General features: G+C 32.3%; 2 protein-coding genes across 8 annotated transcripts in view; one reads left to right on the plus strand and one right to left on the minus strand.

The window, feature by feature from the left end:
• Window positions 1-4114: 4114 nt before the first annotated feature.
• LOC107430217 (GDT1-like protein 1, chloroplastic) lies at window positions 4115-10580 on the minus strand. 2 transcript variants are annotated; one of them, XM_048463823.2, is made up of 12 exons: window positions 10187-10580; window positions 9483-9564; window positions 8575-8874; window positions 8316-8369; window positions 8161-8222; window positions 7626-7694; window positions 7069-7120; window positions 6833-6907; window positions 6569-6698; window positions 5579-5649; window positions 5170-5217; window positions 4115-4379 (listed from the first exon to the last, which is right to left on the minus strand). In XM_048463823.2, the coding sequence occupies exons 1-12, from the start codon at window positions 10357-10359 to the stop codon at window positions 4308-4310; spliced, it is 1188 nt and encodes a 395-aa protein (XP_048319780.2). In that variant the 5' UTR covers window positions 10360-10580; the 3' UTR covers window positions 4115-4307. The 2 variants fall into 2 exon arrangements, with proteins under 2 accessions (XP_048319780.2, XP_015896517.3); XM_016041031.4 differs by lacking the exon at window positions 5170-5217.
• A 135-nt stretch (window positions 10581-10715) lies between these two features.
• Window positions 10716-14864, plus strand: part of LOC107430222 (uncharacterized) — a 4996-nt gene continuing 847 nt past the window's right edge. For 2 of the 6 annotated variants that reach the window (XM_048463818.2, XM_048463817.2), the window contains exons 1-10: window positions 10716-10866; window positions 11269-11368; window positions 11662-11743; window positions 12215-12358; window positions 12765-12823; window positions 13072-13139; window positions 13216-13267; window positions 13580-13747; window positions 13884-14480; window positions 14749-14864. The exon at window positions 14749-14864 is cut by the window's right edge and continues 126 nt beyond it. In XM_048463818.2, coding sequence (XP_048319775.2) covers window positions 10859-10866; window positions 11269-11368; window positions 11662-11743; window positions 12215-12358; window positions 12765-12823; window positions 13072-13139; window positions 13216-13267; window positions 13580-13747; window positions 13884-14480; window positions 14749-14864 — 1394 coding nt within the window. In that variant the 5' untranslated portion in view covers window positions 10716-10858. Of the gene's footprint in view, window positions 10867-11268; window positions 11369-11661; window positions 11748-12214; window positions 12359-12764; window positions 12824-13071; window positions 13140-13215; window positions 13268-13579; window positions 13748-13883; window positions 14481-14748 lie in introns of those variants that run through there. The other 4 variants (XM_048463820.2, XM_048463821.2, XM_048463819.2 and 1 more) reach the window with 4 other exon arrangements.

Consider the following 14864-nt stretch of genomic DNA (forward strand, 5'->3'; position numbering starts at 1 on the left):
CTAATAATATGCACTATGAAGTGCCTTAATTAACCTGGCAACTATCTTTATTAATTTTTTATGTTTTTAGGACTCCAATTATAATAATTATAATATTAGAAGGGTGATATTTTTAGAGTACTACATGTTCTGTGAGAGGTTCATGTTTCGACGGAGATTGGACCGGCATTTTCTTAATATTAATTAATTGTTTTGTATATATTGTTAAATTAATTGAGATTTCCTGCAAAGTTTTATTCTCCATTAAAAGTTTAATTAGTATTTCTTAAGAAAAAAGTTTAATTAGTACAAAAAAATAAGATTAATTGGTTGTTTGATTGAAAAATGACCTATGCTGAGGATGAAAATAATTTTTATATATTAACATAAAAACAGATTCCGAAATAAAATTTAAATTTTTTTACTTGGCATCCTTTATTAAACCTTGTCTGCCAACCATATTACGATGTCCATTCTTCGCCATTCATCAATCATTTTCTACTTTGCTACCATTACAGTCAATCCAATAACCCTAAACTTTTTTTGCAGCTTGATACCAGCTAGAAAATTACTAGATTACAAAATCCATCAACATTAGATAAATAATAACAAAATAAAGAATATACATCATATACCAAAAATATGCTTCTTCTATTTAAACAAAACAAAATAATAATAATAATAATAATAATAATAATGCATGACCAAATAATGACAAAAAGATTTTGCTTATTTTCTTTAACTCTTTTACTTAGAACTACCAACACTATTTTAAAACCATTATAATTGAACTGAATATTTCAAAATATTAATAGAAAAGACAACAACTTTGATACCCTAACACTGAAAATAAATTATTTAACAACAAATTATATTTGGAAAAAAAAATGTAATAATTAAACTAAGAAAAAAGTATAATACCAAAAAAACAAAAAGAAGAAAAGGTCAAATAAACTAATAATATAATCACGTGGAGAAGCGGCATGAATAGTTGCAACTATTCCGCTCAGGTTCATTGAACCAACCCCGAAAGACACCCTCCTGAAACGTAAGGCAGAGTTTAGCGGATCGAGGCAAAGGCCAGAGAGCGATTTTCGTGGGTTACGGGTCTGGGTCTCTGGGTCAGAGGAAACGTGTGGAGGGTCAAAAATTAGGTCGCGTGGCGATACGAAATCGGGGTTGTACGCGACCCTTTGGCCGCTCTCTATCCACCACTTCCCCACCACCCCCCCCCCCCCCCCCCCCCAAAAAAAAAAAAAAAACAAAAGCCACGTCATAAATGACGTGATGTTTTTGAGAGAGTCGGTCGGCAGCGGCTCGTCACCGCTCTTGGTGCTTCTTCTTCCTTTTGTGGACCCCACGAGCTTATCTTTTCCCCCTGGACACAAAAAAAAAAAAAAAAAAAAGATAATAAGATAATAATGAAAATCTGTGGGCCATGCTCGCGGTTTCGTTTTATCAGCAGTTAGGCGCTTACGGACTTAACCGCTACATCGAAAATCTCTTTCTCTCTCTGCCACGCTCCTCACTAGCGAGTGTAGAATCGAGCTCACGAGCAGCCTCCGTTTCCACTCCCCCAAATGAAATATCTAAAAAAGCGACGTCGTTTTTGGATTCTTCCATTTCACCCCACCCTCCCTCCCTCATAAAGAAAACGTTGGATTTTTCCCAATTCCAAATCCCTGAGAATGTGATATCTTTTTGCTAAGCCTTTAATAAAAAATGATTAAAATTAAAAATAAAAATAAAAGAAAAAAAGAAAAAAAAAAAGAGTGGTGCTAAACCGCTTGGTATTGAAACAAATATCATGCCCATTTGATGTTTCATATTTTTTTTTCCGAACAATTTGAAAAAAAAAAAAAAAAGTCAAAATTTCAACCTTTCAATCTTTCAAAAAGGTCAAGGAATCGATTCCCTTATCTTTTTTTTTTTTCAATAAATAAATATTCACTCCCAGCCACAGGATTCTGACACGTAAGAATCTAAGATTACGTTTCTCACCGCCGGATCATGTCAATTTCTCCCAAAAATGGTCCCCATAGATCGCATAAAGATCCATCTCCGACCTTTTTATAAGGCATGGTCATATCATATCATAGACACGGAAAATCACGTTCCTTATTCCTACTAACCAAAAAAATAATAATAAATAAATAAATAAATTCATTTACGGTTTTTATTTTTTTTATCTACGATTGTCATACCTACCTCCACTTGTATCAAAATTCAAAATTATGTCCCACATAGATTCTCAACCGTACGATTAGAATTTTACAACTAGTCTACGAAACTTCTGCGGTGAAGATCTAAGGAAAACGTACTCGTGGAAAAATTAGAAGCTTGACGTTGTTTTTAAATTATTATATTCCTTTAAAAGCCCTTTCTTTTAAAGTATGATTTTTATTTTATAATTTCTATTTTACTATTTTTTTTAAGCTATAATTTCTATTTTTATATTTTCTCCTTTTGGAATGATGGTGGATAGTTCGAGGTGCTTTCAACTAACCTTTTTTTTAAAAATAAAAGAATATGCTCATAAATATTCGGTTCTGTATAATGCACGTGTGATGTTTCATGTACGAGCATATCACGTGACAAATCAGGCTGAAGAAAACAATAATATTTTTATTGTAATTAAAAGTTAGTTCAAATCAACAAAAATCTTTGTTGATGAATAGACAGAACAATATAACTTGATTCGATCATAGAACAAAAAAGCTATATAATTTGACTATTATAATTAATTAATACCATTTAAAGTTAGAATTAAATGTAAAATATAGGAAACTAAAAGGAGTAATCTTATCATTACACGGTTGTTTGTATCATGCTTTTAGGGACAAGCCCATTGACCATTTGATATGCGTAATGGCCCTACGAGATCTTCAGCATTTAAATTTTTTTTTTCCCATTTACAACAAAGATATAAATTATAAAATTGAATTATTACTATTATTATTTAGTGTGTATAAACTTATTAGTTATTACTAGTACTTTAATTTTTTTTAAAGATTTTAATGATATAGTTTGACAATGGTAATAATAATTAATGCTTTGGTTCTTTAAAGTCGTATGTTCAAGATATCATAAAGAATTATGAGGAATTATTGTAAACAATAAAAGAATTACTTTTCCAATTCTAGATTTATCTTAATATGTTTCCTAAACAAATTCTAATTTATTAGCAATCTAATGACAAATTATTGTATTTAATGCTGATTTTAAGTTTAAAATTCTCTACCAACATAATAAAAAAAATATATTGAATGATTATTTTAAAGTTATATATACAAAAAAAAAATAGTAGAATTAAAGAAAGAGAGGTTAATTATTTAAGCTGGGGAGAAAGTGGGGAACAATTGAGAAATTAGGGTTAGGGAGTGTCCGTACGGAGAGAGGTAAAGTGGAAAGAGAAGTGTCATGGAAAAAAGTTGAGAGAGGAGGAGGAGGAGGAGAAGCCCAAGTGGGGCTTGTCTGCCTCCACAATCATCCTTTTGGGACTTGCTGATTCTTCCTAAAAATTAAAAAAAAAAAAATTAAAAAAAGAAAAAGATAAAAAGTGTACGTTGATGGGCAAGGGTGTGCCACGTCCACTCAAAATTTTCCCACTTCGTTATCTTCCACCACCCTTTTTCATGTGTGTCCACTTTACTCAAATGTATTTATTTATTTATTTATTTTGTGGTATAGTTTTTTTCAATACACTCCATTCCCACCAACCCATAGTACGCCAAATATTAAAATTCCCATGTGTATATATTATTTTATAAGAAGAGAATTTAAATTTGAAATCATTGTAAATCATTATTTAAGAAAATAAGTACTTTGTTTTTTTTTTTTTTTGGGTATCCTTGCATTGACTTCCAATTGCATATTTAGATAAATGATTCAATGAACAGTATTTTTATTTATTTTTAATAATGAAAGTATGAGATTTGAATTCAAGATTATTGTTCAATGACTTACGTTTTCTTATTCTTTCATATACACAAATGCATCTAAAGTATAATTTAATGTTTTCTTATTCTTTCATATACAAAAATGCACCTAAAGTATCATTCAGTACTTGGCAGCGCTGCTTAATTAAGCCTCTATCCATCAATACAACCGCTAGATATATATAAAATGATTCATCTTTAAATAAAGAGAATTAAATTAACCAAGCAAAAACAATTACAAAATTAATTACAAATGTTAACTAGTTGCCCATTTTTGGCAATATTGGATGGAAAAAGCTGTTTGGATAAGTCCACATAGATATACAACTCATTTGTCATAAAGTTGGTACAAATCTTCAATAAAACCATTTATCTTTTTCTTTTCTTTCTCTAATTCACTATCTCCACCAATGTTACGGCAGCAAAGACTAGAAAAAGAACCCCACCAATGTAGGAAATTGCCTGTACCAGGAAACAAAAACAGGACCAGTAAATATTTTATTGCTTTCCACCACTAATGCACAAATGGGTATAGGAAACTGCCTAAGTTATCAAAAAAAGTTCCTTTGTTAGTTTTTTCAACTGGAAAAAAAAAAAAAAAAATAAAAAACAAAAACTTTAATGACATGGAAAAGAACTTTCTCTGGTTATAGAAAATGAAACTTTTGTTAAAGGGCATGTAGATCATGCAGCCGCCGACTCATTATGGTTTCTATACAATGATATGTTAGTACTAAAATATTTTTGTGGGTCTCTAGCATTGTCTTTCAGAGAAAATCCACAGCTTGGATTCCATATTATCAAGGTAAAAAAATAGTAATCTACAACAAAATTCATTGCCCATTATAATTTTATTTTCTTAATAAAAAAACAGAAAGACAATAAAGAGAATTAGTTTATAACAAAAAATCACAACCACCACAAACATTAACTTTGGAAAGCATATGTACGAAATAAATTGTTTTATCAATTTAGGACTGTTTTGCCAAACATCATAGTCTTCAGTGTTTATTGCGTGGCTCCAAAAGTGATATAAATTATAACCACATTATCAAACTTAGAGTGACAAATTTTTGTCTGTTGTAGAAAATAAGATGAAAATTTCAAATCCACCAGATACAGGTGTCTGGTTGAAAGAGGTGGATAAGAGCAAAAAACAAAAAACAGAAAAAATAATAATAATAAGAAAATAAATTTTTTAAGGATGTGTAAATTGAATGATTGTCAAGTTAAAATGTTTGAAATTTTTTACCTTCTCTGATAGGAATGTCCCCAATAAAGAACCTCCCAAAACGGCAAGCTGCATATTATATATCAGTTTTTTTTTTTTTATCAATAACTTAAGCCTCACACAATTCTATTAAACAAAAAATTTATGAGAAAGAAATGGGTCAAAAACTTGGTTTCATATTCACAGAAATGTTTATTTTCCGCAAGACCTTTTATTATATCTAATAAATTAAATAGCAATATATATATATATATATATTTTTTTTTTTTCCATATCCAAGTAATTTTTTATTTTAATCCTTTTTGTCTATAAAGTTGTAACTTTTGGCTCTGAAAAAGATCATTTTTTTTGGGGGGGGGGGGGGGGAGGGGGGGAAAAGAGAGAAAGATCTTTTTTTTGGGAGAAAAAGATAAGAGTGAGAAAAGCTTACTAAAGTTGCGACCCCATGACCAGCTAATGCTCCTCCAATGACTCCAAGAGGTGAAGAGGCAGCAGCAAGTGCTGCATAAAAGTAGAAAAAATATTGTCATATTGAATAATGTTCACTATTACATAATCAGCTTTAAGACTTGTACCAGTACAATATACAATGGGGGACCCATTTGTCATCAGCAAATTGGCCCTCATCAAATTTTTTAATTTATTATGTGAAGAGGTAGATAATTTTGGACTCTAATCCAAATTTCATACATTTTAACGTCACCTTTTCCTTTTTCTTTCTTTCTTTTTTTTTTTTTTTTTAAGCAGTGAGAAATAGAAAAAAAATAAAAAATAAAAAATAAAAAAGCTGTTAATGTATACCAGAAAGAATATAATGCAGAAACAATTAGAAACAAAACAGATGACAGAAAATAAAAAATGGAGGCTTTAAAATTCTATAGGAATACGTTTCATAAAATTCCAATTTGCTTTGTTATTGTATCCGGAAAGTAATATCCTATATAATTGTGTATATTTCCACCTCAGTATGTGAAAAAATTTGACAGTACCCCCCGTTCTACTTGGAAATTGGCTTTTTGTATTTTTTTTGATGATTTTATTTTTATACAATTTTAAGAAAATGACAAAATCTTTATTCTAAACGCATAAGAAATTTGACAATGAAGCAGACAGATCATCCTACTTCAATAAGATGCAAAATCATAAAAAACAACTCCACATGCTGTGTCATTATCTATAACAAATATATATATATATATATATATATATTTGAGTTAAATATTCAAAGTCACACTCTCATGAAATCTAAAAGGCAACCTCAGCCACCTAGGAAAGGATTACCTCTAAACTGTATACTTTTGACATGTAAAGCATGCAATAAAAAATTATCTTTTAATCAAACAGAAAGAAAAAAACCTTTAGAACTAACCTTATCCTTCTGAAGTTTTAAGATGCTAAAATTTTGACCCTTGAAACTCACCTATTGTGGAGAAAAATGATTTATCACCCCACTCTGCAACAAAAACTAGGATGAAAGTGCTAATGACAGTGTTAGCAGCAGCTAATATTCCAGCGCCGTTCCCTGAAAATTCCGAAACTGCTAACTCTGCCTGATCCAAAATGCAAAAAATGAAAGTTAAAATAATTCTTATGGCAGCAGAAGATTTGAAAAAAAAAAGAAAAAAAAAAAAGAAAAAGCTAAGAATCTTAAAAAGAAAGAAAAGCAGTGTTGCTTAAGTATTACCTCCTTTTGTTCCTCATCTGCTTTTACACTATCACTTGAGGTGGCATCAAGCAATGTTGAAACCCCAAAATAAACCTGAAGTTAATTACATTCAACAATAAAAACATTGCTTATTTTATCTATGAAAAGAATGGCTAGTATCAATTATATATGTTTTTGTCATTGCATACAAAATGAATATGCATGTGTCTCAGCAAGCTATAGTTTTTTAGTTTCAAATTAAAAGCTAAAATTACCAACAGTAAAACTGCAGCAATATCATCGATAGGTAAATCAGTCTCGCCGAACCTGTGGCCATTAGAATATATTAGAACCATTAACAAATTATAATATCATTTCAAACAAAAATTTGGATCAGTAAATCCAAGTAGTTTTATTAAGAAGGAAGTTAGGAATGAAACAGGACCCAGTTATGGGTATCCAAATACACACAAGTTGAACAAAGTGCAAAATTTCACATAGAGGGCGTGTCAATATACAGACACCCTCCAAGAAAACAGAACAGAAGCAGCATTTCATGGGGAATATTTATGCAATTGACTGCCAAGAAATTGAGTTTGAGAAAGCTTAAATGTGTAACTTTTTAAAGTTCATATAAACTATTAAAAAAAAAATAGCAGATTGGTTTACAAAAAATGCCAGGTTTTAATTGTTGAAATTATCTGGTTGCACAGTATGTTGTGCGTTGGATTTCTTAAGTGAAACAATTAAGCAATTTTTCTGCAACAGACTGCCATAATGAAGAATAGAACTTTGAGTTCCTAAATTAAATGCAAACCAAGAAAGAAAGTACCTGAAGGGTAGGATTTCATCAACGTAATGAAAAGTTCGTCCAAGAGCAACAGATATGATGGTCATGGCCCTACAAATGATAAGCAGGTAACCTTTTAGGCAACATAAAAAGGGAAAACTCTTGGCAGAAAGTGTAGTAACTTGATCGACATACAGTTTAGGTAATGAGATTCTCTTTGCCATGCAACACTAACAGTTGGAATGGCATTAATTAGACTCTTGGAAGAAAGTATAGTAACTTGATTGACATACTGTTTAGTAGATGAGATTTTCTTTACCATGCAACACTAACAGTTGGAATGGCATCAATTTGCCATGTCAGAAACTACAATGATACAAGAATGTCAAGTTAAAGAACTTTTTGACTACTTTTCGAAACAGAGAGTTTTATACCCATACATGGAATCTCTTGATGTCTGAAGCACTCTCAGAACTTTACACGATAAATCATAAACACTTCATATGAGAAAATTCAGTAAAGAAAGTTAACTCTGTAAAGGACATCTAAATCACCGTGATTAAACAGAATAACATACGCAAGTGCACCAAAAGTCCCAGCAAACACAACTCCAGCAGAGTTCCTAGCAGCCAAAAGTGCCTGCAAAAGAAACCAAGCCATCACATTAAAAAGTCCAAAAGAATTTAGGATTGTGTTTTTGGACTAATGGACTTTGGCCGTTTCAGTTCTTACCGCAATAAAGAAGGTCTTGTCTCCTAGTTCAGAAAAAAAGATCAGCAAGAATGCCTGCAGTAGAAAAATATTGCATTCTTGTTACATTATATCATTGTATTGGTTATGGTAGCATAGAATATCAAAGGCTTATAAACTAAAGAAGCGAATAAATATAAAATTAAGTTCAAAAAATTAAAAGCACATCATGATATCTAAGACTACAATAGATGAAGATAAAATTGCCAGTTTCTAAAAGTTAAAGGGAGATTTTCCTAACTGAAGCAAAACCTGTGCTAATATCACCAAGGTCCGATAAATAAGGAATTGACTGCAGCCCACTAGCAATATCAGGACCAGCTAATGCTGGTTGAGATCCTTGAAGTGTAAGAAAGCCAAACAGAAGCAGAGCCTTCAGAAAATGACCAACTGAATTATCAGCAAAAAGGACATCCCTAGCTTTAAGAAATTCCCTTTTTAAGTTCTCTGAAAATGCTTTATCTAGGGAACCATTATGATCCATAACATGCGTCGATCCGGTGGTCTTCCTGCAGCTTTTGTAATCAGGATGCCTTAACGCCTGCTCAAAATTAACATTACCAATGCACATTTTTGACGATAAAGTAAGGATGATAATTATAATATAACTCATAAACTTTGAAAACAAGGTTGACATGTAACATTGGTTAAAATCCATAATCCTACACATCTTATAAATGGAAGTCTTTTTTGGATGCTAACAAATTCCAACGTTGAGGAATAATTTGATGTTTGACATGCAAGGCATGGACAGAATGAACTTTTGCATTGAACTAAATAAAATGGAGGTAACTCATTCATGTCCTGAAAAGAGTATATGGTTTCTGACCATGACATAGCAGAAGTTGGCCATGTATGTGACAGTCTACTTAGACCAAAAGTAACTTTACAATCCAATAGAGATTATCAATGGTCAATGCTAACTAAGACAACCATTAAGGTTGAGTGGAGAAATTATCCTTTAAGATACACTAATACATAAATTTTGTGCCTACAAGACTAATCAATCTAATAGATGTAGGACTAAGCAAATGTTTATTTAATACAGCATATGTTTATACAACTTCAATCATAGTTAGTTAAACTTTCAATGTTTTAGGAAGGACAAGGAAAAAAAATAAAAAAAAATTGTGCAAAGAGTCTTATTACACGGCCATTTGAGCTTTCATAAGCTAGCAAAAAGCGACCAAACCACTCCTCAAATGTGTTTGCAGACCACTGGCTAAAATACCTGCAAGATGAATATCGTAATTTTAAATTAATCTGCAAATAAAATGCTAATTCCATCCCTAAATTCATTAAGGAATTTTAAAGCCAAAAGAATCATAAAATAAATAAATAAATAAAAATAAAAAAAGGCATCGAAGTTCAGCGCTAATTGCATTTATCAGTTAATATCAATTCCACAATTCATACTAAAATTCTATACAATGTGCCTTCGTATTATTATTCATTTCAATTCAAAATGACCCACCATTATCATGCTATGTCCCATATTGAGCAAGGCACATTGATTGCTAACTTGCTATATAATTTTCTTACAAACATTTCTCCAACTTAAACGTTTTTCCAGTCTCAGTTTTTCATATAGAAACTCCATCCCTTTCATAAAGGTAGCAAAAAATAAACAAAAAGAACTAAATTTTCATTTTTTCCAATACCATTTTACTAGAAAACAGTAATAAAAGGAAAAAATAAAATAAAAATTCAAAGGTCAAAGAGTCACTTTCCTAGCCAAAATTTACCAACAACCAACCAATAGAAGAACCAAAAAAAAAAAAAAAAAAAAAAAAAAAAAGAAAAAAAAAAGAGAGAGAGAGAGAGATGGGTAATTTATAAATTGGGTGGTTCACCTGGAGGAAATGAGAGTTGGGTTGCGAAGAGAAAGCTTGGAAGTAAAAAACTTGGAGCGAGATTTTAGTGAAAACAGACAACCTGTAAGTAATGGTTGTTTGGGAGGTTTAGGAAATAAACGAGGCAGTGAATGGGCCCCCATAACGCTCTCATAGAGCGATGTGGTTCCCATTCTCTAAACCCCCCAAATAAAAAAAGAAAGAAGGAAAAGAAAAACTGTGTTGGCTCAATTTAGTCTGTGCTCAGAGTCTCCGAGAAGTGTGAGTCTGTTAATACCATACATGTAGGAGAAGATGATGATAAGCTTTTTCAAGCTATGGTTTTTGCAAGCGCCAAGGCAGTCTCTCAGTCTTTATCTACTCCTCGTTAAAGTTTTCTACACGTGGCTGCTTTTTAACAACTTTCGTTTTCCCACGTGGAATTTCTGATTGTCGTCTTTTTTTTTTTTTTTTTTTTTTGGTTTTCTTAACATTAATTTTTGTTTGTTTTTCTGAAATAAAATAAAATAAAATAAAATAAAAAACCCAAGCACCAAAAAGAATGTAAAAAATGTCAAAAAGAGTTTATTTTGCCTAAGACCCAACACAAACAGCCCAATAGAAACCTAGATTCTGTAAGCCCCTCTTTCTCTCACAAAATTCACAGGCAGTGAAACCGAGTGCGAGCAAAGAATGAACAGGTTATGCAATTTCGCACTGAATTTCCAATTTAACAGTTTGTTTTAGCTTAAAAAATGGTCATGAATTGTTTTCTACAGTTTAAGGTTTTGGTGTCTACGTTGAGATTCTTTTTGGTTCGGTTTTGAATAAAGTTTTTTCTGAAAAATGGAGTCCTTATGTTTGAGTGAACAATGAAATACAAAAGGACTGGGTTAACTGGGTGCCTACTCTGGTCCGGTTCGATTTTGAGGAACCAGTGGAATGCCATATACTGATTTAAGATTAGGAAAACTTTTGAGTTCGTCTCTCATTTGTGTGTGTATATGCAAGGATCATTTTCTATTTAATTTGTTTCCATTTTTTTTTTTTCTCTTTTTTGGGGTGGGTGGTTGGTCTGATGAATTATCTTGTGCTGGTGACAGGTTGATCAGAAGGAAATTTGGTGAGGTTTACAGATTGAAAGTTCCCCAGAGAAATTTCTGTGCTAATGGAGCTGCTACAAATTCTGCCCAACCTGGCTATGTAACTATCTTAATTATATATCAAAATCATATTTGTTTATGTCTTAGTTGAAGCTTTTCATTACAAATGAACTCGTTCTTGGATTAACTTGCTCACATGTATGTTGGAAGAGTATTGGTGGATTTCATTTTATTTCTAGTGTATTAAATTTCTGGATGTAGGTGTTATATATCTGTTTCCCTGGTTTCTACCTCGTTTTCCTTTGTGTGTAACTTGTCACATTCTTCCTTGCAATTCGTTTATTTTTGAAATACGTAGATGTCAAATTTGGATTTGATTGATTTGCTTTAAAGTCACAGGACAGCAAAATTGGCCATTATGACATTGCTATTGTTGGAGGAGGCATGGTTGGCATGGCTTTTGCCTGTTCCTTGGGTAGGTAGTATTTTGTTATCTGTTTTAGTTACTTTCTTGTGAAAACAACATGTTCAGACTGGCTTTTATTTTTATCTAGGATTTTTACCCCCTCTGTTATTGTTATTATTTTGTTTTCTTCTAGCCAAGGGTAAATGTATCCAGGTTGGTTTCTAAATCAGTTATCGCACTAGCCTGATTTTTTTTTTTTTTTTTCCTTTTTTATTAACTTACTTTATACCATGTGGTCCAACATCCACCATTGAAAGGTGAACAACTTTTCAGTGTTACATTGATTTTGATTGGGTTATGAGATGAGAAGAAATTTGTTCGATTATCCTGTTCTTTAATCTATTATGTTAATCTTGCCAAATCTGCATACTGTAGTTATTGATTTGAGAGTAGAAAATATTTGCCATAGTCTCTTTTAGTGCATAAATGCTGTTGCATTTTATATTTACAAACTATCATGATATTCTTGTGTATTTGCAGCAAGCATGCCATTGACAAAGGACTTGAATGTTGCCATTATCGATAGCAATCCTGCATTATCTAGTGGAGTCTCCATCAAGAAAGAAGAACCCCCTGATCCAAGGGTCAGTACAGTAACTCCGGCTACTATATCAATCTTCAAAGGTATATTAATTGCATATCATTTGATTAAAGACATTTCTGCCAACTTTAGTTCAATTTATAGATGGAGCCTGAAGTCCTGAAAACTTAATATTTCCATAAAATGTCATATATTACTTTATTTTAGATTTCAATTATCTGATTCATCCTCTAGAAATCCCATTCATATTCAGTGTATGTATTGCATTTTCCAGCTTTTCTATTCTGAAAGTTCTTCATCTCCCCTTTAGACCAATCTTTTGCCTTAATTGTTTATGATTACTGCTCTGTTTGGCTTATGTTTCCCTTTGGTTGTAAGGATGTTCTTGTCTATCATTTTTGGAGCCATAATTTCTGGAACTGCAGCTTCATTCTCAAGCAGGCGAAGATAAATGTTTAACATATTTTGAAACTATTGTCTATTTGGCAGAGATTGGTGCTTGGAAATATATTGAACAGAATCGACATGCATATTTTGATAAGATGCAGGTGATTCCTCCTACTTATCCTTTTTTTTTTTTTTTTTTTTTTACCTGTAAGTGTTTTTATTATCTTGTTTGAAATTGTTGAATATGATGTTTCTTTATAACTTTTGCTATTGATTTTTTCAGCCCTGGGTGTTCCTTAACTTAATTACTATTGTTATTATTAATATTCTAATCTATCACACCCATAGGAAGCTAGTATTAAAACGAGTAATAATAATGAGTTTATCTATTCCTTTATCGCTTCTGTAGGTTTGGGACTACACTGGCTTGGGATATACAAGATATAATGCAAGAGATGCAAATAAGGAAGTTCTAGGGTAAGCAACCCAATATCAATCAGGCAAATATAGATTACTAATAGCAGGGAATGCTGATTTGAACTTTCTGTGTCAGGTGTGTGGTGGAAAATAGGGTGCTGCTGAGTTCCCTTTTGTCATGTCTACAGGTATTTACCATGGAGGAAGAAATTATTTGTTATAAACGAAATATTTGTCATTTATGCACTTTCTAATTTCTGATGATTAGATCCTTTTATTTTATCTCTTCAGACAAGAAACTTTGAAGAAAGCTTTACTATCTTGTCCTTAAAACTTATTTTTCCTCATTATAATTTCTCCTCGGAATAATTAAACTATTTCATAGTCTTCACTTAAGATTTAGTTCTAGTGCTTTGCTATTTTGTAAACCTATGTCTTATATGGTATACTTGTGGAAAGCCTTGATACTTTTAGATCTAAGAAGTTTTAAGTTTTAACAGAGTGCAGATTTTCGGAAGACTATCTACCCATCCAGATTGTTGACTTTACATCGGAACTCTTCATCCACAAAGGTGGACAGTCATTCCTCTGGGTTGCCATTACATGGGCAGGGGAATTTGGTGAAGCTGGATCTAATTGATGGCAGCAGCCTACATGCAAAATTAGTGGTAACTTTAAATTGCATTTAAGAGTTGCATTGCCTTCCTTTTATCCCTTTAAACTGTTATTGTGGCGAGCTGGGTTGTTTAGGTTTGTCATTAGTAAGTTATTGGTTGGTGTCAAGTTATATGGTGTTTATTGCAGGTTGGAGCTGATGGTTCCAAGTCCCGTGTTAGGGAGTTAGCAGGAATTAAAACAACTGGATGGAATTATTCACAAAATGCAATCATATGTACAGTTGAACATGCTGTAGAAAATCAATGTGCATGGCAACGATTTCTTCCCGCTGGACCAATTGCTCTTCTGCCAGTTGGTGATAATTTTAGTAATATTGTTTGGACCATGAACCCAAAAGAGGCAAATGACCATAAAATGATGAATGGAGATGAATTTATAAAGGATGTAAATCATGCTTTGGATTATGGATTTGGCCCCCATCCTAAGTCAAGCATGTTTGGAGATGGAGGCATATTTTCTTGGCTTAAAGCAGATGTGACGTCAGCTAGTGAGTTCTTTGAAATTCCACCAAAAGTGATCAGGTTGGTGTCGGATAGGATGATGTTTCCATTGTCTTTGATGCATGCCAATAACTATGCATCAAAGAATATTGTTCTAATAGGTGATTCGGCACATACTGTTCATCCTTTGGCTGGTCAAGGTGTCAATTTGGGTTTTGGAGATGCATTTGCTCTTTCAAGAGTCATTGCTGAGGGTATTGCAGTTGGAACTGACATTGGGGAGGTATGTGATTCTGAGTGTTATGTGAATTGTTAGAGAACACAAATAAAATGAAACTCCTTATAGCTGCCCTTAGCCACATATTTGTTGTATATGTAGGTCAGTATGTATTGTACAAATTATAAACAAGGACCAAGTGTTCTCTAATTTCTGTCTTGGTTGTTTTTGAGTAGTGAATATGTTAAATTCTTATTCACTGTTCTTAAGACCCAAAGCATGTTTCACATCTGTTGTAACATAGACAGAGTGATGGGATTTTTAATTTATGCAGGTGACAATGTTGAAAAAATTTGAAGTGGAGAGGAAAACGGCAAATATTGCAATGATGGCAATCCTGGATGGGTTCCAAAAAGCATATTCAGTTGATTTTGGACCTCTAAATATATT

Source organism: Ziziphus jujuba, chromosome 6, assembly GCF_031755915.1.
Source record: "Ziziphus jujuba cultivar Dongzao chromosome 6, ASM3175591v1".
Classification (NCBI taxonomy): Eukaryota; Viridiplantae; Streptophyta; class Magnoliopsida; order Rosales; family Rhamnaceae; genus Ziziphus; species Ziziphus jujuba.